General features: G+C 41.4%; 2 protein-coding genes across 4 annotated transcripts in view; one reads left to right on the plus strand and one right to left on the minus strand.

Moving 5' to 3' along the window:
• Positions 1 to 342: 342 nt before the first annotated feature.
• ppic (peptidylprolyl isomerase C) lies at positions 343 to 10,936 on the minus strand. Of its 3 annotated transcripts, none has more exons than XM_083912704.1 (6): positions 10,806 to 10,936; positions 8,738 to 8,851; positions 8,163 to 8,256; positions 6,657 to 6,724; positions 5,395 to 5,511; positions 343 to 3,695 (listed from the first exon to the last, which is right to left on the minus strand). In XM_083912704.1, exons 1-6 carry the CDS (start codon positions 10,908 to 10,910, stop codon positions 3,567 to 3,569), a joined length of 627 nt encoding a protein of 208 aa, XP_083768830.1. In that variant the 5' UTR covers positions 10,911 to 10,936; the 3' UTR covers positions 343 to 3,566. The 3 variants fall into 3 exon arrangements, with proteins under 3 accessions (XP_083768830.1, XP_083768829.1, XP_083768831.1); XM_083912703.1 differs by having other exon boundaries at positions 8,163 to 8,328; XM_083912705.1 differs by lacking the exon at positions 5,395 to 5,511 and having other exon boundaries at positions 8,163 to 8,328.
• A 9,586-nt stretch (positions 10,937 to 20,522) lies between these two features.
• prdm6 (PR domain containing 6) overlaps positions 20,523 to 23,349 on the plus strand; it is a gene marked incomplete at both ends in the record, with an annotated part of 107,593 nt that continues 104,766 nt past the window's right edge. Inside the window, one exon of the mRNA XM_083913009.1 lies at positions 20,523 to 21,225. Coding sequence (XP_083769135.1) covers positions 20,523 to 21,225 — 703 coding nt within the window. The remainder of the gene's footprint in view (positions 21,226 to 23,349) is intronic.

Below are 23,349 nucleotides of genomic sequence, written 5' to 3' on the forward strand. Positions count from 1 at the left end.
CACCGCAGCGTGAGGTAGGGTTACGTCTCCCCTGTGTTTCAGGACAAACGTTTACACCGCAATGCCTTATTTGTAGTGAAAATGACCTAAGAACGTGGTGTGTTATTCCTTGCTCCATCACAGTCCTGCATGACAAAATAACTGAACCTTGTTTGAGATAGTTTTACAAACAGAATATTGTTTATTGTAGAAAAACACACCTGTTGGCACTCTGCTTCTGCTGTTACTCTACATAATGAAAACAGAACTCCTGATATGTTCATTACAGAGGTTTAAAATGCTGCATTAACTTTAGTGACATAAGAAAAATCAGTCATAACTTCATCAATTATAATGGGGTTAAATCACAACAATAACATTAAAAATAGACAAAACAATGAGTTCACTGACGCACCTCTAACACAATGTTTAAACTCATTACAGAAGATAGCTACAGTATCAGTACAGTATTAATTCCCACACTTGTTCCTTACTGTTTTTGCAAACATGATATTGTGCATAATGCATCAGGAAGAAAAAATCTCAATTTAAATAAAACATAAGAAAGGAAATATTAATTTTCAATGATGGAAAGATAAAAAAAATAATGTCCAAGAATGGCATTTGACACTTGCTACAGTTTGTTTTATTTGCATATGATTTGATGCATAGAAAGTGCAAGTAAATTTGGCAAATAAAGAACATTTTTGGCAATAAGAGATGCTACATAGTTATGCAAGTGCAAGTTTCCATGATGCTGGTCATGTCCGATTCACAGTTCATTGTTAAGTTTGACACAGTTTTAGAGACCATGCTACGAACTGGCACCATCCGCTACACATGACGAGCGTTATTTATGTGCCCAGGGTCATTTGTTTTGCAGCTAAATATCCTCTTAATATGACATGTAAAAAATTACTTTAAAGGGTTTGATAATCTCAGCAATGCTTCTTTCCCATATCAAAGGTTCAATATGTATTTCTCCGGGTCAATATGTTGAATTCACCCACCTACAGCCTGATGGTAGACTCCTTCAGTCCAACGGCCTCAAATTTGCGGACAGACCATAGACTGTATAAAAAATGGACATAGCCTCTCCGTCAAGGTCGGTCCTCTCAACCTGATGCAATCGTCCTCGCCTGAGGGAGTCTCCATCTTGTCAGACTTTGACTCCGCCTCATTTCCTCTGACCAAAAAAGGGCATGTATGTGACGTTGGGGGGAGGGAGATACGTCCATCTGGCTGACGTTTACCTCTGAGGAGAAGTGAGGGCCAGGGGCTAACTGTCACTCAAGAGGCCACGCCCCTAATTATTGATAAACTATAACCTCCAATAAAAATAAAAACGACCGTAATTTCCGGACTATAAGCCGCTACTTTTTTCCCTCGTTCTGGTCCCTGCGGCTTATTCAACGGTGCGGCTTTTCTACGGCTTACGGTAACCAAGGGCGCGCACTACCGAGGATGCGCGAGACCGAGGCAGACATCTGGCGCCAGGTAACGAGAGCAAAACAAAGAGTAGGAGAGCGTCAGCGACAGTTTGCGCGAAGGAAGTGTTCATGCAAACACCCTCAACATGGAAAACAAACGGAGAAGTGCATATGATGCTGCTTTTAAGTTAAAGGCAATCGATCTGGCTGTCGAAGAAGGAAATAGAGCTGCTGCATGTACCCTTGACATCAATGATTCAATGGTGAGACGTTGGAGAAGGCAGCATGAAGAACTGACTTTTCATATACCGGTAGTAGGCTGGTTATTTTGATAACGTAAACAGCCGCGGGACTGCACTTTTACTGCCGTGTTACAGGCGAGCACTTTGTATTACTTTGCACCGTTGTATTATTTGTACTCTGCACGAATGCTGTTCGCCATGTCAAAGATGTGAAAGTTTGATTGAATGATTGAAAGATTTATTGTTAATAAATGGGACGCTTTGCGTTCCCAAACAGTCATCTCTGTCCCGACAATCCCCTCCGTGGTAGCAGGAACCCCTATATACTACGGTAATTACACATCAAAACGCCTGCAGTTTATAGTCGGGTGCGGCTAATATATGGAGCAATCTGTATTTTCCCCTAAATTTAGCTGTTTCGGCTTATAGTCAGGTGCGCTTTATAGTCCGGAAATTACGGTAGCCTGGTACGAAATAATTCACCCCCTCAGTGTTGTCATGGAGATATGACCTAAACATACAGACTAGAATGTTTTTTTTGTACCAGGTCTTAAACAGATTTAATAATGCTGTGAAAACGGCCTGTTTAACATGGGGTCAATGAGAAACTGCTCTGTTATGAAACCTGCCCCTAGTGGACACTCAGAGAACTGCAGTTTTGGCACTTCCTTATTGGATCAACCAGGAAGTCACTGTGGTGGGGGCTTGGGACAGTCTCCCTTTGTTCTTTTGCAGCAGGCTTTCCCAAACTTTTTCAGCCCAAGAGTCATAAAAGTGGGGTCAATTTGTGAAGATAAACTTGCTGAACAAGATGTGTAAATATCATAATTTTCGGGAAAAATTCAAAATTCAATGGAAACCTTCGGTTGGCTTTTTGTTGCAGGGAACCAGGATGGTGCTAACTTCAGGGCCGGCTGCTGTGAGGACCCTGGGAACACAGATGACCCTCTGAAGATGCTGATGCATAAAATGGTTAGCATGCGTCACAGTGATAAACTGATGAATATGAAACACTCGCAAATATCTCATATTTATATTCACTGTTTTTGGACCAAATTGTTCTTGGGATTTCCGGAGAGAATGATAAAAAAGTTCCTCTGATCCAAAAAAGACTATTTTTTCTGCGTACAGTAGAGATCGATCTGAAGTCCGGTTCACTTCACCAGTTTTTTGCCGTTTCAGAAGGAAAGGTAAGTTGTTTGTTAGCATGCTAGCATTAGCAAGCCTAGTGAAAGCATGTTACAACTAGATTTTAAGAAGCTAACGTTTAGCAAGTAACATTTTACATGTCACAGCTAGCATTCAAACAAGTTAACGTTCAGCATTCAGTGATCCATGTTCATGTTAGCTTGCTAATGGGACTGAGGATTGACCCCTGATATGTTTTCGGTAGTGTTGATATTGGTTAGCTTCTTGTTTACTCTTTGATGAAATGTTTAAAGATTTGAATCACAATTTCTGATCATTTTAGCACGGGTGTTTGTGTTTGTGTTGTGAGACCACAGACTGTTAACGATGGAGGATGCAACTCCACTTCCTCCTGCTGCACAAAACTGAAGTCAAAGTATCCCAGATACAGGCGCCGCCATGTTGTAATTTTGCACCCTGAAGAGACACATTATCGAAGGGACTTGGCCCGACTAATTGCGAGTCTTTCAGGGCTGTCAGTCAAATAGCTTCTTCACTTTTGGGGAGCTGTCAAGCTGTCCATCGTTAAAACAGTCTATGGTTATATTCCTTAAAGTATTGAAAAACGTAATCGTAATACGAAAACATTAAACAGCCCTAGTTGCTAGCATGTTAGCGTTAGCAAGTTAACATGCAAAAGTGATATGTGAATTTTGTAAACCGGACTTTTGACTGATCAGTCTGTAATCAAACATCTGTTCTTCAGTAAACGCTCTGACAGTAGCGTCTACCAGCCCTCCACCTCCACCACGAAGGGCTCTTTGACAGGGATCCTGCCACTGTTGACGATTACACACTCGGTGTACGGCAGGTTCCTGTCGTTGGTGTCCTGGAGCTCAATGGTGTGAACCACCGACTGCCAAAGGAGACAGACAGCATAAGCAGGTTAGAGACATTCAATGCACATGGACTTATATGGTATCTATATGGTATGCTATCTAAACATGGTCCAGTTTAAAAAAAGGTACAGGGCAAGGATTTTCAAAAGGTATAGGGACGAGGGTGGGGGAGGGGGGAGGTGAAACGTCTTCTTAGACAAATAACCAAATCCAGTTGCTTTTGATTGAAATTGCTTTGGGGAAAAAAAGGTGTATAAATATGGGCTATATATGTATAGTTACAGTTATATATGTGTGTATGTAGATTTTTTTCTGTGGATGTTTTATTATATTACTTTATAATATATATATATATATATATATATAGATATATATATATATATATATTGTATTTGATATATCATATGTTATTTATACAATTGTAAAAGATGTATCATTGTATAGTTAGATTTAAAAACTGTACATAAAGTAGATACATGATACAGATTACAGCAATTACTGAAAAAAGGAGTAGGATTAAATAAGTGTTAACTTCTTCCTACTCCTTTTCAGGCAGAGTAAATTGTGTATATGTTGCTATATGTTTTTTTTCTCTTATTTGTGAACTAATTAAATTATTTTTTATTTTTTTTGACATGTATGAAATAAACTCAATCAATTCAAGGTTAGTATAGGTGTTTCGGAAACAAGTGTTGCAAGAGTTTTCTCAAATCTTGGGTTACCATCTGGACACAAGCTTTTGACATGTATGTTGTGAGCATGCAGGTTGTGAGATTTTTAAAATTGTACCGTGTATGAACAGCTTAAAGTGAAATTCCGTTGTAAATCCCAGGTTCTTTTTAGGAAAATTGGGTCCTCAAATAAGCCATCGAGATAATTCTTTTGTGTATGAACGATTAACGTAGATTTTCCGGAGTTTTTATCAGCTTTTCAGGCTGACATTGATTAGCTCAGGGCGGGGAGTCGAACGCATTAAAATGTCTTTTTTAACCACTAATACTGCTTCAAATAACAGCAAACCTCTGCAGCAGCATTAGAAGAGTCCCTACACATAAAACAAAGCAGCAACAACGTAGTTAGTGAACCCAGAGTTTATTAAAGTGTGTTTTAAAGACTTACTTACTGGCCCCTGTACCAGCTCCTCTCATAGTAAAGTCCATTCAAGTGGATTACAAAAGTCAATACAAAAAGAAGGAGCCCATTGATGAATCATGCCAGCAAAACAGGTAATAATAGTTATTATACAAAAAAATGGTCTCGATGGCTTATTTGATGACCCAGTTTGCCTAAAAAGACCCGGGGATGATTTAACACCGGAATTTCACTTTAAGAAAAAAAAAGGATTTTTGATTTTGGAGGGAAATGTCCCTTTAAAAGAGGGCAGGATATGAGAAAATTCTCCTCCCATCACATCCGTTCCTGACCTTTCAAGGACTGCTTCCTATGTGGGCGGAGCCTCTGAATCTATACAGGAAGCAGCTCACCTGAGACACAACTTCCTGAACAAGGAAGCAGGCAGACCTTGAATTTTCCTCACAATATTTAATGATCTGTAACTTTTGTTTGATGGTTAAAGAATGATTTATACGTTTCATATCTTTTCTCATCTGTCCTCCACTCTTTCAAATGTCATATCTGTTCATGGGAATCAAACCAAATGTCACTCTTTTTCTGTTAAAGCCACATGCAGCAGGTGAATAAAAAGTTGCCACTCACCATCCCGTCCAGGACTTTGCCAAAAACCACGTGTTTCCCGTCCAGCCACGGCGCTTTGGCAGCCAGGATGAAGAACTGCGACCCGTTTGTGTCTGGACCGGCGTTCGCCATACTCACCTGGTACATAAACACACACACACACACACACACACACACACACACACACACACACTTCAAATTCTTCAATTTGTACATCATATCATCATCATTTTGACCAGTTACATTTAGGTTTTAGTCCATGTGTCTGTTTTCAGGATTGTGAGGCGTCACGAATGAGGCGATGTTTCATGTAAAGGCGGCCGTGGCCACTAACAGGACATTTTACATCAGGCCCGGATCACACAGATCATGCTACTCTTTAGTCTTCCTACTCTGCAACCACAGAATCACCAATCCTCAGCTGTTATTTGTACTGCTTGTTTTGTGTGTTGGAGTTTGTGTAACTTGTACCATAGTATGTTTTTACTGTGTTTGGTGTCTTTGTTTTCACTTGCCTAGGTACGACAGACTTAGCTTAAAGCTACAATCTGTTGCAGTGCATCAGATGGTGACATATATGACATTTAAATAAATAAATAAAAAATACATATTTTATTGTGTAGTTAAAGTGAAATTCTGGTGTAAAATCATCCCAGGATCTTTTTTGGCAAATTGGGTCATCAAATAGGCCATGGAGACAATTTTTTTCATGTATGAATTATTAGCAGAGATTTTCCAGAGACATGCTAACAGCCTGCAACGGCTCAAACCCTGGAGCTGTAACTCTGACACAGAAATACACCAACAACGGAATAGAAGAGACACTTTTGGCATTGTGTGTGCAACCATGCGTTCTTTCAATTTGTCAAAAACACCCGCTCAACTCTCCCTCTGAGTGGCTTACCATGAAAGGTTACTCTACCTCAGCCAATCATTATCATTTATGCGGTTGTCTCTCCAACGGTCTACATTCTTAGAGATCCGCCGCATTTTTGGCAGTAACGTTAACTGCGTTATAACGATGGGAAGAGTAATCAATTAGATTACTTGTAACTGCAAAAAGTAACGCTGTTGTTTTTAAACACTGTTTTTCTATTTTTTAAACAAAGGAGGGGGGAAAAAAAGCTTTCAAAATAACCAGTGTATGTGTGTAGACCTTGGCTGATTCGCTCATTAAGACAAAAGAAGCATGGAAGTAGATTATAAGTAGTGATTCAGAACATTTTGTCTCTTTATTCCTAAATACTGAGATCATAAACAGACACAGAAACGTGTGAGCTCACCCAGCCTGCTCCTAAATGCTTCAGTTTGAAGTTTTCATCTCCAAAAGTCGTCCCGTAGATGCTGTGACCTGGACGGAGAAAGAGTTTGGGCGCATTCAGGTGGTGAAACATTTTACACAAAGTTAACAGCATAGCGTAAGTCTGACTCTACGGGGTCTCTTAATGAAAACAATAAGAAAAGAGTGTGTTTGTGTAAGAGCGGCGTGGAATTATGGAAGTTGTTGTCTTCAGTGTTTATCGTTCAGGGGGTTTTCACCACTGATCAGTGGTGGCTGCTGGTCTTTCAAGGAGGGGAAGCTCAATTTTCCGGCCTACATCATAAATGTGTTTGTTTAATTATATGTAAATTCTACCCTTTGTTCCTCTTCAAGAAAATGATCCGTGACCTTGTCGTACCAACTGGGCGTCTTTTCCAGGGACTTGACCAGTGTCCTCTCAATGGCAGCAGAGCTAGGCTGCTTCAACGGCCTTGGCTGGAGCTGCTGCGCCAGGCTACTGTGAATTGTGACCGCCTGTGAGTGTGAGTGATCGTGACGGGGGAGAAGCTCCGCAGCTGCTGCTGCTCGTTGGGGAAAGAAACCTCAGAGTGACAGAACAGAGTTACCAAACACAACGCTAGTTGTTTTTAACAAAGACAAAGTCTCTGGGGATCGGCAAAGTCTCCGGATCAGTTCAGAACAACGGAATGAAAAATTGGAAAATGCTCCGCTGGATCTTTATTCTTCAAGATCGCTGATTCGTTCATTTAGCTGTCAATCAAAAAAGGATTCCGCCTCAAACAGCTCATCCGCTCATCATGCAGAAGCCGAGCGTCCGGGCCAGCCCACTGCCCCATAGACCCCCAGAGATGCTGAGTGTCCGATGGGCGGGACAAAGCCCAGCATTTATCCAATGAGCGTTTAGTTTGGCTGCAGTGGAACAACCCGCTCTACGCTTCCCCATTGTAGTCAGTAGAAGCTGAGCGTCCGACTGTGTAAAGAGCTGTGGAGCTGTGGATGAATGAGAAGGAAGTTGCTCCAGTTACCTCTGATAAGGAGCTGGTTCTGAACAAAAGATGAAGGCTTTCTAGTGCGTATTCAGTCAATAAAATGTACACACAGCAGTACATATTTCACCACTTTTTTTTTTGGTGACATTTTAAAGGAAGCTGAGCTTCCCTTGCAGTCTTAGAGCAATTGCTGAGGTCTCCTCTCCAGAACAAACTGGTAAAAACACTGAATAAAGCAGCTCTTTGTGAATATCAATGTTTCTCTGCTTCAACTATAAATTGAAGGTCTGTCAATTTTATTTTTGTTTCATACTTGGCCTAATATGCCGTCATACATTTAAGAGCACAACTCAACTAAGTTTATAACACAGGTCTCGTTGTTTTCATTCCAATGCGGGAACATTGCACATTAACACCGACTACAGAGCTTGGCAGCATTGTTTGCGATGGAGGAGCTTGACGAGTTTCAACGGTTTGACAGGAAGTGAGTGTTTGACTGATATTTAAAAGAGTCTCACCTCCAGTTCCGTCTCCGGCTGTGAAGTCTCCTCCCTGGATCATGAAGTCCTTGATGACTCTGTGGAACTTTGTCCCTTTGTAGCCGTACCCTTTCTGCAGAGACGCACGTGAACAAACACAGGTAAACACAGCCAGCGTGCACTCCACAGCCGGCAGTAGATCTGACTGTATGAAAAGATTTACACAAAAAAAAACAACCTCCGTCACAGACTGAGAACTCGCCTGTTCAGGCTGTATCCTGGCCCATGAAAAAATGAATAAATATATAAATATACCGTATATACAGCTCCTATTTTCTGCCTCCATGGGTTAGTTTGTTTGTTTTCATGTGTCACTTTGGTGAATCTAAACCAACCCATTAAACACCATAAAGTTCCCTTTTAAAATACGTATAAGAGTGTGTGTGTGTGTGTGTGTGTGTGTGTGTGTGTGTGTGTGTGTGTGTGTGTGTGTGTGTGTGTGTGTGTGTGTGTGTGTGTGTGTGTGTGTGTGTGTGTGTGTGTGTGTGTGTGTGTGTGTGTGTGTGTGTGTGTGTGTGTGTGTGTGTGTGTGTGAGTGTACATTATCATCCTACCTCTCCGGTTGCCAGAGCGATAAAGTTATTGACAGTGAGCGGGGCGACCTCCCCAAAAAGGCCGACGACGATCCTCCCCACCTCGTGACCCGCCACGGTGATGTCAAAGAACACCTACACACACACACACACACACACACACACAGCTATCAATCCATCATCAAACATTACAGTTTTCTGCTTAAACTCGTCGACACTTAAAAATAGAACTTATGATACATTTTACTGCACATTAGGCCAAACAGTGAGAACTGTAGATACTTTACACATTCAGATTATTAAAATAAAATAACAACCATTTAAATTAAATTTTGCCATGACGCTCCATTGGCTACTGTGAAGAAGAAGAAGAATTACTTTATTTATCCCGCAACGGGGTAATTGAATTTTTTCACTCTTATTATTAATCATGTTACCCACACAGGCCCGAAATACACACCCACAGACAGGACCTATACATGCAATTAAGGAGAGATGTTAGAGTGAGGGGGCTGCCAGTGACCGGCGCCCCGAGCATTTGGGGGTCCGGTGCCTTGCTCAACAGCACCTCGGCAGTGCCCAGGAGATGAACTGGCACCTCTCCAGCCACCAGTCCACACTCCATACATGGTCCACACAGGGACTTGAACCAGCGACCCTACGGTTCCCAGCCAAGTCACCTATGGACTGAGCTCCTGCCGCCCCAATGTAAATTCACTATATCAATTCCCTCTAACATCCCACAACTGTCGGGTCCTAATATGTTTAACACTCAGACTTACAGTCCAGGACTAAAGTTTGACGGATATTTAAAGGTTGAATATGGAGAATAAGCAGAACAGCTCCATCTAGAGTCTCAAGATTGTAGTCCCAACAACAAAACCTAATTCCAGCAGGCGGGTTGCCAGGTTGGTCAGACCCGGCCCAGTAGCTACAGAAGACCAGAGTCTGTTTGAGCCTGTTTGAACCCGTCCCCTCCAGAAAATCACACCATAAAAACAAGGATTAGAGGAGTTTGACTGACAGTTACCATTAGCTGTTAGCGTTAGCCGTTCCAGCTAAGTAAAGATGAAAGTGATGTTAGCGATCGAGGAGAAGCGTAGCCATTTGGGCGTGCGTTTGAATGGCGTTTCGCTCCTTTCTCTCAGTCCATGGAGTGAATGCTCGGCCTATAGTGACTCTGGTTGTTGCCCGTCTCCGCTCACTCAGCTGCTGGGACAAATAACGCCCCCTTCACTGAGGCTCCGAAGCAGCTGCAGGATTGGCAAACTCCATTTCACCCAGTGCCAGCCTACAGTAGCTGCACCCAACAACAGACAACCCTGGCAACCAGCAACGCCCAACGCTATTGGCTGCTACAATCAAACACAACGTAACATTTAAAATATTAATTCAGATTAAATAGATATTTTTTATGGAAAAGCAATACTTTCATTCTTTACCCCTCAAAACGCACAGTCGGAGTATTATTCATTTAAAATATAGCTTTTAATAATGATTCTACATATTCAACCTTTAACTCTCAGGAGGTTGAGCTCTTGAATATTATTCTCTATCGCTGACTTTTCACATTAATGTCCTCTCTTTAATGGACACCCTTTCACAATAAAAGCATTAGTTGACGGGCCAGGCTTCAATCATTTAATGATGTGATTTGATTAGAAGAAAACATGGATATTTCACTTTACTATGAGTGTCAGGACCTGCAGGGTAACGCACTGCGCATGATTTAAGAGTCATCTGACACGTGTACAGCTGTGTGCGCGTGCGTCCGCCCGTCCGTGCGTGTGGACTCTCTCATATATTCTAGAAAGATCTGTAAATAACTGAGACAACTGTGTGTTCACACCCAGGCCTCCACCTCACTGAGACCCGGACCATAGAGGACCAGGGACCCGGACACGTCTGTGTGTGTGTGTGCGTGCGTGTGCGTGTGCGTGCTGAATTCGTGTTTTGTTTTATGCACGCTCCTGCGGCGCGCACAGCGAGAGAAGACGGCGACGGCGCACAGAGGAGACGCAGTTTTATTTGTTATCGTGCAAAAATGCGGCACATCTTCACCCTCATCATCACCTTCATCATCACCAACCTTCTCAGTGACTTTCGGTCCTGTCCGCGAAGCCGCGCTGGACACCGGGAGCAGACAGCAGGCAGGGAGAAAGAGCAGAGCGGGGAGGATCGTCCGGAGCTCCATCTTTAAGCGGAGACAGCGGCGGCAGGCAGGGCCGGGAGAGGAGGAAATCACAGCGAGTCACAGCTGGGAGGAAACAGCGCTTCATAGTCGGTTACATCACCAGACCCCCCCCCCCCCCCCCCCCACACACACACACACACACACACACAAACACACACACACACAACCACACACACACACCCTCCGTGGGAGGGACCAAGAGTAGAGTCCCGCCCACTGAGGAGAGGAGGATAAGATGGGATGGGAGAATAGTATTTCCAATTAAACTTATAATATTAAATGTAAAAAAAATACTGAAAGCTTATGAAGTAGAAAATATGAAATAATTGCACATTTTTACGGTACTTTGCACGTTATTACAGTACTTTTGATCATATAGGCATATTTATATATATACTGTTTTATATGTCTGTTTTTACAAATATATGTTATTTGTATAATATTGTTGTCGGTAATCTTTTTTGTATCGCTGGTATTATTAAAGTATTTCTGATTCTGATTCTGATAAAGAGTCAGTGTTTATGTACTGTAAATACTAAACATCTAAAGGATTCATCCGAACACACTCCAATCTAAAAGACCAATCACAAAATGTCCTTGAATGCAAACTCAAACTTTTAAAAACATCCCACCATTGATGCTTTAAGTCAGTGGTTCGCAACCTGTGGGTGGAGGCCCTGCAAACGGTCTGATGGATAAAAAAGGGAGGCTCTCCGGAGACAGAATGGGTCTTTGCGCTCACATAAAGGTTACCAGTCGTGTCTGTGTCGACCTTTAACATCTGGAGCTGATGGGAACAGGAACATCTGTGTGTTGGATCATTTGTAGAAACAACCAGCAGAATGTCACACCTGTCAGCCTGCACACACCTGTCAGCCTGCACACACCTGGAGCGTCACACAAGAACAGGAACGCATCGTGCACGTTCATGAACACAGCTGCAGCCGCTCACACTTACGCTGTGCATTTACACGCTCAGTTAGCATCGTTAAAGAAGTACGATCCCAAAGCATGTGGAACAAGGAATGAACTACGCAGCTGCATCAGCGACAACGGGTTTAGACGACAAAAGGTGACGTTAAGTTTAGACGACAAACGGTGACGTTAAGTTTAGACGACAAAAGGTGGCGTTAAGTTTAGATGACAAAAGGTGACGTTAAGTTTAGACGACCAAATGTGACGTTATGTTTAGACGACAAAAGGTGACGTTAAGTTTAGACGACAAAAGGTGGCGTTAAGTTTAGACGACCAAATGTGACGTTATGTTTAGATGACAAAAGGTGACGTTACGTTTAGACGACAAAAGGTGACGGTTAAGTTTAGACGACAAAAAGTGACAGTTAAGTTTAGACAACAAAAGGTGACGTTAAGTTTAGACGACCAAATGTGACGGTTAAGTTTAAACCACAAAAGGTGACGTTACGTTTAGACGACAAAAGGTGAAGTTAAGTTTAGACAACAAAAGGCAACGATTAGGTTTTAGTCGACAAAATGTGACGGTTAAGTTTAGACGACAAAAGGTGAAGTTAAGTTTAGACAACAAAAGGTGACGTTAAGTTTAGAAGACAAAAGGTGACGGTTAAGTTTAAACCACAAAAGGTGACGTTACGTTTAGACGACAAAAGGTGAAGTTAAGTTTAGACGACAAAAGGTGACGGTTAAGTTTAAACCACAAAAGGTGAAGTTAAGTTTAGACGACAAAAGGTGACATTAAGTTTAGACGACAAAAGGTGAGGTTAAATTTAGATGACAAAAGGTGACGGTTAAGTTTAGACGACAAAAGGTGACGGTTAAGTTTAAACCACAAAAGGTGAAGTTAAGTTTAGACGACAAAAGGTGACATTAAGTTTAGACGACAAAAGGTGAGGTTAAATTTAGATGACAAAAGGTGACGGTTAAATATAGCCTAAATACATTTTTAAACATCTGGATCATTAAATTTCCTGCCTTGTATGTAAATGAGGAAAACAGAACAAAACTCTAAATAACTGTATCAAAATGTTACATCTTTCTTTTCAGGAAAACATTTTGGAGGATAAATAGAAAGTCCTGATAGAAGAGTACATATAACATTTTTCAAATCTTAAAGAAGGGAGGTGATGTATTTATGATATTAAATATGAAACAAAATTTCTATTCCCCCCCAATTGACAGTGAATGGGTGAAGAGCTGCAGCAGTGTGTTTTTACCAGTGTGTTCCAGCTTCACAACACTGAAGCAGACACACCGCTCGGCTTCAGCTGCACCAAATAAAGCTGCAAAAGACAATCTCAGTCCCTGCTGAATATATGTCTATAGAGATGAATTATAATAGTCAGCCTGCCGTGACCTTAACACACACACACACTCACACAAACACACACACACACACACACACACACACACACACACACACACACACACACATACACACACACACACACACACGGTTATCGGTCTCCTGTCAAAGCGGCCCGTCCATTCGTCTTTTCTTCCCGCCATCCGCCGAATTAATTAAGCAGAAATGTAAACGTTTTAATTGAATGTCAAAGCAGGACCTTAACAACATGCTCCTATGTAAATGAAAGTGACACCGCTTTAAAGCTCTATATTTATATATATATTTAAATATATATATACAGGAGGCTCTTACAGCAAGGTTAAAGGACTGTGTGTGTGTGCGGGTGTGTGTGTGTGTGTGTGTGTGTGTGTGTGTGTGTGTGTGTGTGTGAACAGGGGACATGCAAACGCCTTTAATTGAATTACCATCAGCTGTGTGCTAACGAACCCTCATGGATTTAAACCAACAAGGCCTCATTTAGTGGAAGTTAAACCTTTAAAGCTTAAATTGTCCCTTTAAGGCTCCGTCACTGATTTATGAGCACAACCATAAAAAATATATATTTATAGTTTGTGTGTGTTTCGTGAACAAACAAACTGCTTCAGAAAACATTGAAGGATATTGATTCTGATTACACTGCATGTTTTCTTGGCCCAGGCAATATGGGATTAAAAGTGATGCAGATTTTAGAGGGAAGCATGCACAGATTACCAATATGGCGGCAGAAAATGTGAATTTTAGCGCTGGAATAAATATAGACCTTTTCTTTGTGTCGCCAGTATAAAACGTTGCCCCTGTCCATTTGAAATGGCCCCAGCAGTTCAGAAACATTGAGATTCAACAGTATGTAGATGTGGCTTTGTAACGCTCACTCAAAAGTCAGCGCGCGGTGCGTAACAGGCGTGGAGGGCGCCCCCACACATGGACATCAGCAGCAGGTTCATTCAACATGTCCTCATCCACGGCCCCGACCACATCCAACAAAAAGACCCGCTCAGAAATCCATTAGGACATTTCACCAAATGTCTGTTTAAAACCAGGAAGCAGTGACTGAAGTGCACCAGGATGTTTAAGTTTAGGCAACAAAAGGTGACGATTAAGTTTAGACGACAAAAGGTGACGGTTGAGTTTAGATGACTAAATGTGACTGTTAAGTTTAGACAACAAAAGGTGACGGTTAAGTTTAGATGACAAAAGGGGATGGTTAAGTTTAGACGAAAAAAAGGTGACTGTTAAGTTTAGATGAAAAAAGGTGACGGTTAAGTTTAGACCACAAAAGGTGACAGTTAAGGTTAGATGAAAAAAGGTGACGGTTAAGTTTAGACAAAAAAAAGTGACGGTTAAGTTTAGATGACAAAAGGTGAACACTGGTTCATTAACCACAACAATATATACTATATATTTGTAGAATTTACAGAAATATAAAACAATATATATATATATGTATATATATATATATATATATATATATATATATATATTAAAATTATTAAAATATCAAATTTACACTAGTAATATATACAAAAGTACTGTAATCATGCACGACCCTGACCCTCCTCCCTACCTGGATGTTTGAGCTCTCATACTACCTAAACTGATTCCCTTCTTTGCTCCAGACCTTTCTCCAGAAACAAATGTGAGCATTACATTTGAATTACAGTGCATTATTTTTCATAGTTGTACGTATGAACAGTGGATGAGGAGCGTCTGGTTCATTAGACACATTTATCTGAAGTTGTTCTGCTATTGAACATACACGTTGACACCATTGGCCTTTTATATATTTAAGGAACCTAAATGCGCCGTTTTTTGCCGAAAATGTTAGGAGACCTCTCTCTGCGGAGCTCCTCGTCATTCCAATCGTGCAGTGGAGTTTAAATGTAAACGTGTTTGTGTGTAATCTCACTTTAATGTGCACGCTGAGTATGAGCTGCAGCTCTGCAGCGCGCTCACATGCAGGAATACAGCGCTTTGCTAAATGAACTCTTGCTAATATTGTGTTTTTTCTGTTCCTGCAGCCGTCTAAATAATTAGCTTTTGTTGTAGAAAATGATGAATTTGGGCAGTTAATTTATCGATCGTGCGGCTCCTTCGATGTGCTCTGCTTTAGAAAGCCATTAATCAATGGATGAAAACACCTAATTCTCCTCCTGCGCTGCTTTTTCCTTTTTTTCTTTGCATTCTGCCTCCAACAGCCACGACACGGAGAAGAACTGTACCTGTGGACTGATGATGATGATGATGGAGAAAAATAATACATTTAGAACAAGTAGGACCAAAAATAAAACAATAATACACTTATTTATAAACAGCTGAAACACAACAGTTGATATGATAAAAACAAAGATTACACCAACATTAACTTTATGTTTGCGGTGATTAAACCCTTAAATGATGATGGAGCAGATGGAGGAGAGGAGAGTCAATTAGTTACAGTACGTAAAGCTTTGCACCTGCTTGTTTGAATTGTCCATAGTATTATTTTAGTAACCAGTTTTGAGTGCATCCTCTCCTTGACCTCACTTTAACTAGATGTCTGGTTTGGTGGAGCAAATCTTAAATGTTTTCCTTTAAGTTTGAGCTTTACATTTGTTAATGGCTCCAAAACATTCATGTAAAGGAACCTGATGTGAAAAATCAGAGACTGAAGTAAATCAGAGCCATTTCAACATTTATTCTCACAGGTTTAGTCCACAGACATTTTCATCATATATCCGCCTACAAAATACCACTGCCTTATTTTTCATAACATTATTATAAATCTCTAAAATCATCGAAGAGGACAGAGAAAATTAGTTTTGCCTGTGAAGTTTGGGTTTTTCTCAATAGGTAATAAACAGGAGTTAAGGCATTTATTAATATTTAATTTAGGAAATCTGTCCAGTTTATTCTGTGTTACATAACTACGGTGGCTGAAGAGCGTCGAACGCACCGCAGATGCAAAGCGTTTTTGCAAATTCAAAAAAATGCAAAAGCCACAACAGCGGAAGTTGACACTCAAACTGTTGTGTTGTCCGTTAATGCGCTTGTGTCTTTTGCAGATGCAGAGCGTTTTGGCACTTTGTTCTTAATCTTCCCATTACATATGAATAAAGTCGAGCGGAAATATTCCTTTACATGTGGTGTGAAGTGATTAGAAGGGACTTATTGTGATCACAGCTAAAACACCATGAAAAAATACTGACTGATACCTCGTTGGGTGTCTTTATGTCAACAACCGTCTCTGTTTTGTCGCCATTTTTTCCTACAAAATCGTTAAAAGGATTTATTTCATCTATATTTTTAATTTGACTTTTCTTTTACAAATCCTTCAGTGACATCAAACTAACTTATAGTGTGTTAGGTGACAAAAAATAGAGCTGAAATAACCTGCCGGAGGAGCCTGTATTCAAACCCCTGAATTCCCTGTTGGCTACCGTCGCTCCCTGAACTTGCGCTTCGGCCAATCAGACGGCCTGTTGTTGCTCCACATTCCTCCGCGCTGAAAAAGTCGCAGTAAGCCGACAAGAGTTCATTTTCAGACGCTTATGTTTGTGTTTTTGTTCGTTATCAATCCACCAGAGGTCCCGAGGATGACAAATGGGGCCTGTCAGGGCGACGCCAGTCATAACAACACACACACACACACACACACACACACACACACACACACACACACACACACACACACACACACACACACATTTACGTTTTCAGGCATTTAGCTGATGTTCTTATCCACAGCAGCTTACAATGACTGATGTACACACACATGTACTGTATGCATCACATGCCTGGCTGTGTGTGTGTGTGTGTGTGTGTGTGTGTGTGTGTGTGTGTGTGTGTGTGTGTGTGTGTGTGTGTGTGTGTGTGTGTGTGTGTGTGTGTGTGTGTGTGTGTGTGTGTGTGTGTGTGTTTGTGTGTGTGTGTGTGTGTGTGTGTGTGTGTGTGTGTGTTTGTGTGTGTGTGTGAGCAGCAGACGGGTGGGAAAGCTTGGGGTCATGGATAACAAGTCAGACTCAGAAACACAATGAGCTCGGCTGTAATCTGTCTTATCTACGCACACACACACACACACACACACACACACACACACACGCACACACACACACACACACACACACACACACACACACACACACACACACACACACACACACACACACACACACAGTAAGGGGCTGGGGTGAACTGACAGCAGGACGACCACCTACAAGACCAGTAATGATAATAATAATAATAATAAATGTTGTAATGATGATGGTTGCAAAACTGACAGACATTATTGTTCAGAGTTCCTCAGAAGACGAACTTCATAACAGCACACCTTTACGGACTTTGCGATTAGTTTCTTGTTTACAAAACCTTTCCGTCCACACAAGAACGATTCCAAAAGCTCAACCAAGTCATCTGAGCCAGGAGGTGGCGATAAAGTTCACTTCAGCGATGTGTCAAACACCAGAGAAGAACATTCTGTAAGAAGTATGATTGTGTAGAAGTGAATGAGAAAATGAGCCTAAACTTCTCTCTTGATTTATTTCCTCAGTAAACATTTTCCTAATGAGTTTATGTCTCAATCTCTAGTTTCAAGTCTTCTTCAATACAACATGATGTTCATTTAGTCAATGATGGTCCCATTTAGTGTCAAATAGACCAATTATGAACAAAACCACAGCCTTAAATGTTGTTTTTTATAGGTAACGTGTTGTGTAACTGGAAGTTAGCATCGCCCTGCTCCCCTCAACAACAAGCCAACAGGGATGTTTCCAGTAAATATTGGATTATTGCGGAAAATAAACTCTGTGGCAAACAAAAGTATATGTTCAGCAAGACGACCTTCACAAACGAACTCCACTTTGTGATTTTTGAAGCGTGAATAAAATCTCAAACAGTAGGCCGGGGACGAACTGCCCCACCTCTTGGACGGCGTGATGATTGTTAGTGACGTCCATTTTTTTAAAGACAAAATATCTCAAACGTGCGTTACGAAATCCAGCCGATGTTACTTACATTGGACTGCGTGGTAAATACTGTAAAAGTTGATTATAAAAAACACATTTTTCAAAGGATATTCCCTCAAGACTGTCTGAGAAGAACAACAATCAATAGGATGTTCAATTATATTAATTGAATTGAACAATGATAACATTGAAGTATTACGCATGTAAAGTTTATATATATATATACATATGAGTTATGAAAAATAGAAAAATAACAAAAAGCCCATTTGAATGTCCAGTCAAGCTTAGATTCACGTGCAATCTGCTCCTCTGACCATGTGGACATTTCTACTTAGTGTCAATAAAGATCATTTCAATTGAATTGAAGTGAATCTGGAGAAGAAGACAGTAAAGCCAAAGGCTGAGAGGAGGAAAACACAAAAAGAGAGACGACGAGGATAGAGAAAAAGAGAAAGAGGAGAAAAGGAGAGTGAAAGAAGCAGACTGAGAGAGAAATAATACGTGTGAATAAGGGGGGGGGGGCAGGGAGAGATAAGGGAGAGAGGGGGAGAGGGGAGAGGGGGGGCGGAGGAGAGAGAGAGGCTCACGCAGCAGCCTCCAGTAGTTTTGGCTCCGGAGACGCGCAGGACGCAGCGAAGTGTCCCGGCTCCCCTCGATGCTTTACCGCAGCCCGGAGGAGGGACAAACCTTCCACCGCTGCCCGGAAAACAGCGCCCAGGAGCCGCACACACTCTGACAGCATTGGGCCTCTGCCTCTGCTGCAACAACTTTCACATTAATAAAAAAAACAAAAAAGGGAGGAAGAAGAAGAACATCCCGGGAAACTCCAGCGGAGCGTCCCCGCGCCTCTCCCCGCTCACCGCTACCTCTGTTCGGACTCGGACAGCACGCTGGACCGCCGACGTGACTTGGACTTAACCGGACCTTTGTATTTAATCTATGAAACTTTTGCTCACTGCCTGGTTTACCTCGTAAACTAATTCAAAGTGTATGCGCGTGGTTTTATTGCTTTTATTTGGTGCGTTTTTTGCGCTCGGCGTGCGTAAAATCCGCGCTAAAAACAACCATCCGAGACCGAGACAGCGGAGCGGCGCTGAGCAGGGCTGAAGGAGCGGAGGGTCGACCAGCCTCAAGTCAGTTCACACTCAGTGTTTCATTGGCTGTACAGTTTAACCAAATTTTATGTCTCAGAAATGGCTTTTTTTATTTGCAAAAAAACCCAAAACAGTTTACTGCTCAGTTTAATATCATAAAGAAGCTTTAGGATGTGAAAGTAAAGTCATGAAAGTCTCAGTAATAAGCTGCTGAGGCTGAACATGAAGAAGATAATCCTTCTGCTTAGATTTCTGTCTGTTTGTCACTTACATCATTTAAAATGCATCACATTTTTTACAGCTTTAAAGCAAAAAATGTGGATTCATTATTCATTTTTACAACAGAGGGTGAAAAACAACCTGTGCCTGATCTTATCACAAAACATTCTGCATGTTAAACTTATTACCAAACTAACAGAATTTGTATATGAAACAGAAACACCAGAGTTCATGTTCAACTGTGTTTTCAGAAATCCTGAACAAGCTCACCTGAAAACATGAATTCACTGTAAACTAAGGACATCCTCTTCTTTTTGAAGCACAAATGTCAGTTTAAAGCAGCTCCTCTGAGTCGTATTTGATCTTTATAAGCTCAGGTTTTAAGCTTTAAATATAAGGTCAGGGTGACAGAATTACACTCGGATAAATGCTGCAAATGTAAATTCAATAAGGATGAAGTAATCCAGATTTAAGATTAAAAAACAAAATATCACTTGATTTTTTTTTTTTTTTTTGAAGATTCAAACACTGGATTCATTTGACGCCTAACACTTTAATTTCATGCAGATAACAGCTCCACATTTTCTAAATGTTTACCATTCAAAAGAGTTTAGATATTCTTTATGACATATAATGAATACAACTGGAAAAGTGGTGTAGAAGCACGATGGGGCTCCTGTAATGTGTGGGAGATGTTGCTGCGTCTCGTGTTCAAAAAGACTGAAGTGTTTCCTGTTTCTGTGTCAACATTGGACATAAAAACGTATAATTCATGTGGAGAACGGCCCACAGCTCAAAAAAAACTCACCTTTAGAGGGAATTTAAAGCAAACACACTCTGATGTGTGTTTATTTCAGTCCCAAATATCTGAAATGAGTGAGAAGTGATTTTTCATGTGACTCCTGTCTCTCTGTTTTAAATCTTGTTTTGTGTGCGTCCATCGTGCCCTGACCACTGCACTGATGCTGATGATTGACAGCTCCTCCTCTCTGCTCTCTCCTCTCAGCGGCCGGCGTGCAGCGGCCGGCGTGCAGCAGCCATGCTGAAGCCGGGTGACCCCAGTGGCTCAGCCTTCCTGAAGGTGGACCCGTCCTACCTGCAGCACTGGCAGCAGCTCTTCCCTCAGGCGCAGCTGAAGGCTCCTCTGGCCCCGCCGCAGCCGCAGCCTGACCGCCTCTCCATCCCCATGGAGGGCCTGCGCCCATCTCGCCTGCACAGCCACCTCCTGGCCTCCACGCACTGCACCTCCTCTTCCTCCTCCACATCCTCCTCCTCAGCTCCTTCTTCTTCTTCTCTCACCTCAGTGGCTCTCGCCCCATCCTCCTCCATTTCCATCTCCACCTCGGCAGGGATGTCCCAGCTGCCCGTCCCCCAGCAGATCGCACTCTTCGGGCAGGCGTTGGCCCCGGTGTGTGCCGGGCCTGGAGGACCTGGAGGAGGAGGAGGAGGTGACCTGATGGTGGTTGTGCCCCCGGAGAACCAGCAGGGTCACAACACAACATTGGGGCTTCTGCATCATGCCAAAGAGCAGAGTTGCGGAGGGGTCGGGGTGGTGTCGTCCAGCGTGAAGAGCAGCTGCAGCAGCGGAGGAGGAGAAGGAAGAGGAGGAGGAGGAGAGGAAGGTGGGAAAGGAGCAGCAACCAGGTTCAAGCTGACGTCCGAGGAGCTGGACTACTACCTCTACGGACAACAGAGGATGGAGATCATCCCGCTGAGCAACCACACAGGAGAGCTCAACAACCGTACGTACACACACACACACACACACACACACACACACACACACACACACAAACACACACAGGCATAACAATATATAGATATTTATGGTAATATAGATCTTTTTGCGTACTTTCCAGCAGTATAAACCAATAACTTCTCAGCAGTGAGCCATTTTAATTGTATTCAGGTGTGCAAAATGATATTAATGTATTACAATAATACTATACTAATAATACCTATTCATATAAAAGTTATAAAGGAAAGTAGTCCCACAATATATCCGTAATAAGTAGATAAGTAATAAGAGTGTTGATGTTTAGTGGGGTTTTTTCAGTAGAAAGTTTATCACTTTAATAATGATCAAAGTATATTGTGTGAGCAACATTTCATAATGAGTTTATTACGCTTAATCTCTTCTAATGTTGCTAAATTATTTTGTAAATATCAATTAAAATGCTGTTTTTTTTCTTTAATATTTGCATAATATCTCCACTGGGATGGTGGTGTTATCGGTGAAGCAGCTGTTAATTAATAATTCATTTTTATAAAATGGTTTTATTCTCTCCACTGGCTGCATTTCTAAATAATTCTTCATATTTTTCTGGTATTTCATGGAGCGTTAACGGGAACATTTATCGGACCAAAGCTCCACAGAGTCAACTGCAGCTAAACCATAAAAACCACACATGTGAAATAAAGACGGAGAGAAATGAATGAATGAATGACCACTTTAAAGGATTATAAATACTTAAGGGGATTAATACAGTCATTCAAATGTATATTTGTTACAGTTGGAGGTCAGAGGTCAAAGGTCACAGTTATTATTCCATTAGATTTCAATGAAGTATCTGTTTACACTTTAGTGTGGGCACGTGCACTTTAATGACTGATCTCAATTCAAGTTTTATTTCAGTTCAGGACATTTTTTTTTTTTAATCGAAAGGCTTTAAACTCACTTTAATTTCACTTTTTTTTAATCTTTTAAAATCAACTCATTATTATAAATGTTTTTACTCGTTTTATTTGATTTGTTTTGTAAAATAATACAAACACAATTTTATTCCGCTTCAACTCCTTTTAGGACTTGGACATTTGCTGTGTGTGTGTGTGTGTGTGTGTGTGTGTGTGTGTGTGTGTGTGTGTGTGTGTGTGTGTGTGTGTGTGTGTGTGTCTGTGTGTGTGTGTGTTTGTGTGTGTGTGTGCGCGCGCACTTCTTCTACGCATGACGGCGTTCCGTCAATATGTGTCCACACTTTCTCTCTGTCTCTCTCTTTCTCAAACACACACACACACACACACACACACACACACACACACACACACACACACACACACACACACACACACACACACACACACACACCGCTGTCTCGTGGAGCTGTGTTCCGTTCCTCTCTCCCGGGTAAAGCTCCGCGTCTGTTCGGTGTAAACGGAACCAAACTGTCCCGGTTCGAGCCGCCGCTCCGCTCCCCGCTGCGCGCGTGGAGATCAAAGTGAAGCCTCGTGGCCGTTAAACTGTCGAAGCTGACGGGCGCGAGACTGTTGTGTTTTATGGACAATTTAAGGTGGTAATTTGGTGTTTTAGAAGCCTCTTCACATTTCATTAATTCATCATACTCCTCCAACATTTGTATTCTACTTGATATTATATATGAAGTATTTATTTGCAGTGTTGATAAAGGTTTATTCTCTATATTATAGAATATATATTTGGTTTCAATATTATAACTGGCCTTTAAAAAAGAGATTATAATATTTCTGTACTGTTTCTTTTGATAATACATTGTTTATTTTCTACCATGTAACCACGGTTTGCTTTGGATATGATTTATAAGATATTTGTTATTGTTAAGATATTAAGTTATTTGTGACGTGTATTTTTAGTTCAGTATGCCTAACTTTATTTGATCTAAATTCCTCTAATATCTCCATCAGATTGTGCCTTTAAAGTGGAGTGTGTTGCATGGTGTGTGTGGCCTTCATTAGCCTCTATTATGGATGTGATATATCATCTTATTGATGTATTGTTTCCTTGTAATATTCCTATAATATTGGACATTTGATGTGAGGGTGGTACTTTCAAGCTAAAACGGTTGATTTATGCCATTAAAGAGCTTTAATATTATTATAATAACTGTATAATG

This window comes from Echiichthys vipera (assembly GCF_963691815.1).
Source record: "Echiichthys vipera genome assembly, chromosome: 4".
NCBI classification, from domain to species: domain Eukaryota; kingdom Metazoa; phylum Chordata; class Actinopteri; order Perciformes; family Trachinidae; genus Echiichthys; species Echiichthys vipera.

Bases quoted from the DNA above. Each gene is read 5' to 3' on its own strand.
- ppic (XM_083912703.1), bottom strand. From the start codon at position 10,910: ATGGAGCTCCGGACGATCCTCCCCGCTCTGCTCTTTCTCCCTGCCTGC. The intron at 6,725-8,162 runs GTGAGACTCTTT...TTCTCCGTCCAG, and splicing joins AGCCGGAGACGGAACTGGAG to GTCACAGCATCTACGGGACG. The intron at 3,696-5,394 runs GTGAGTGGCAAC...CTCCTTTGGCAG, and splicing joins GCAAAGTCCTGGACGGGATG to TCGGTGGTTCACACCATTGA.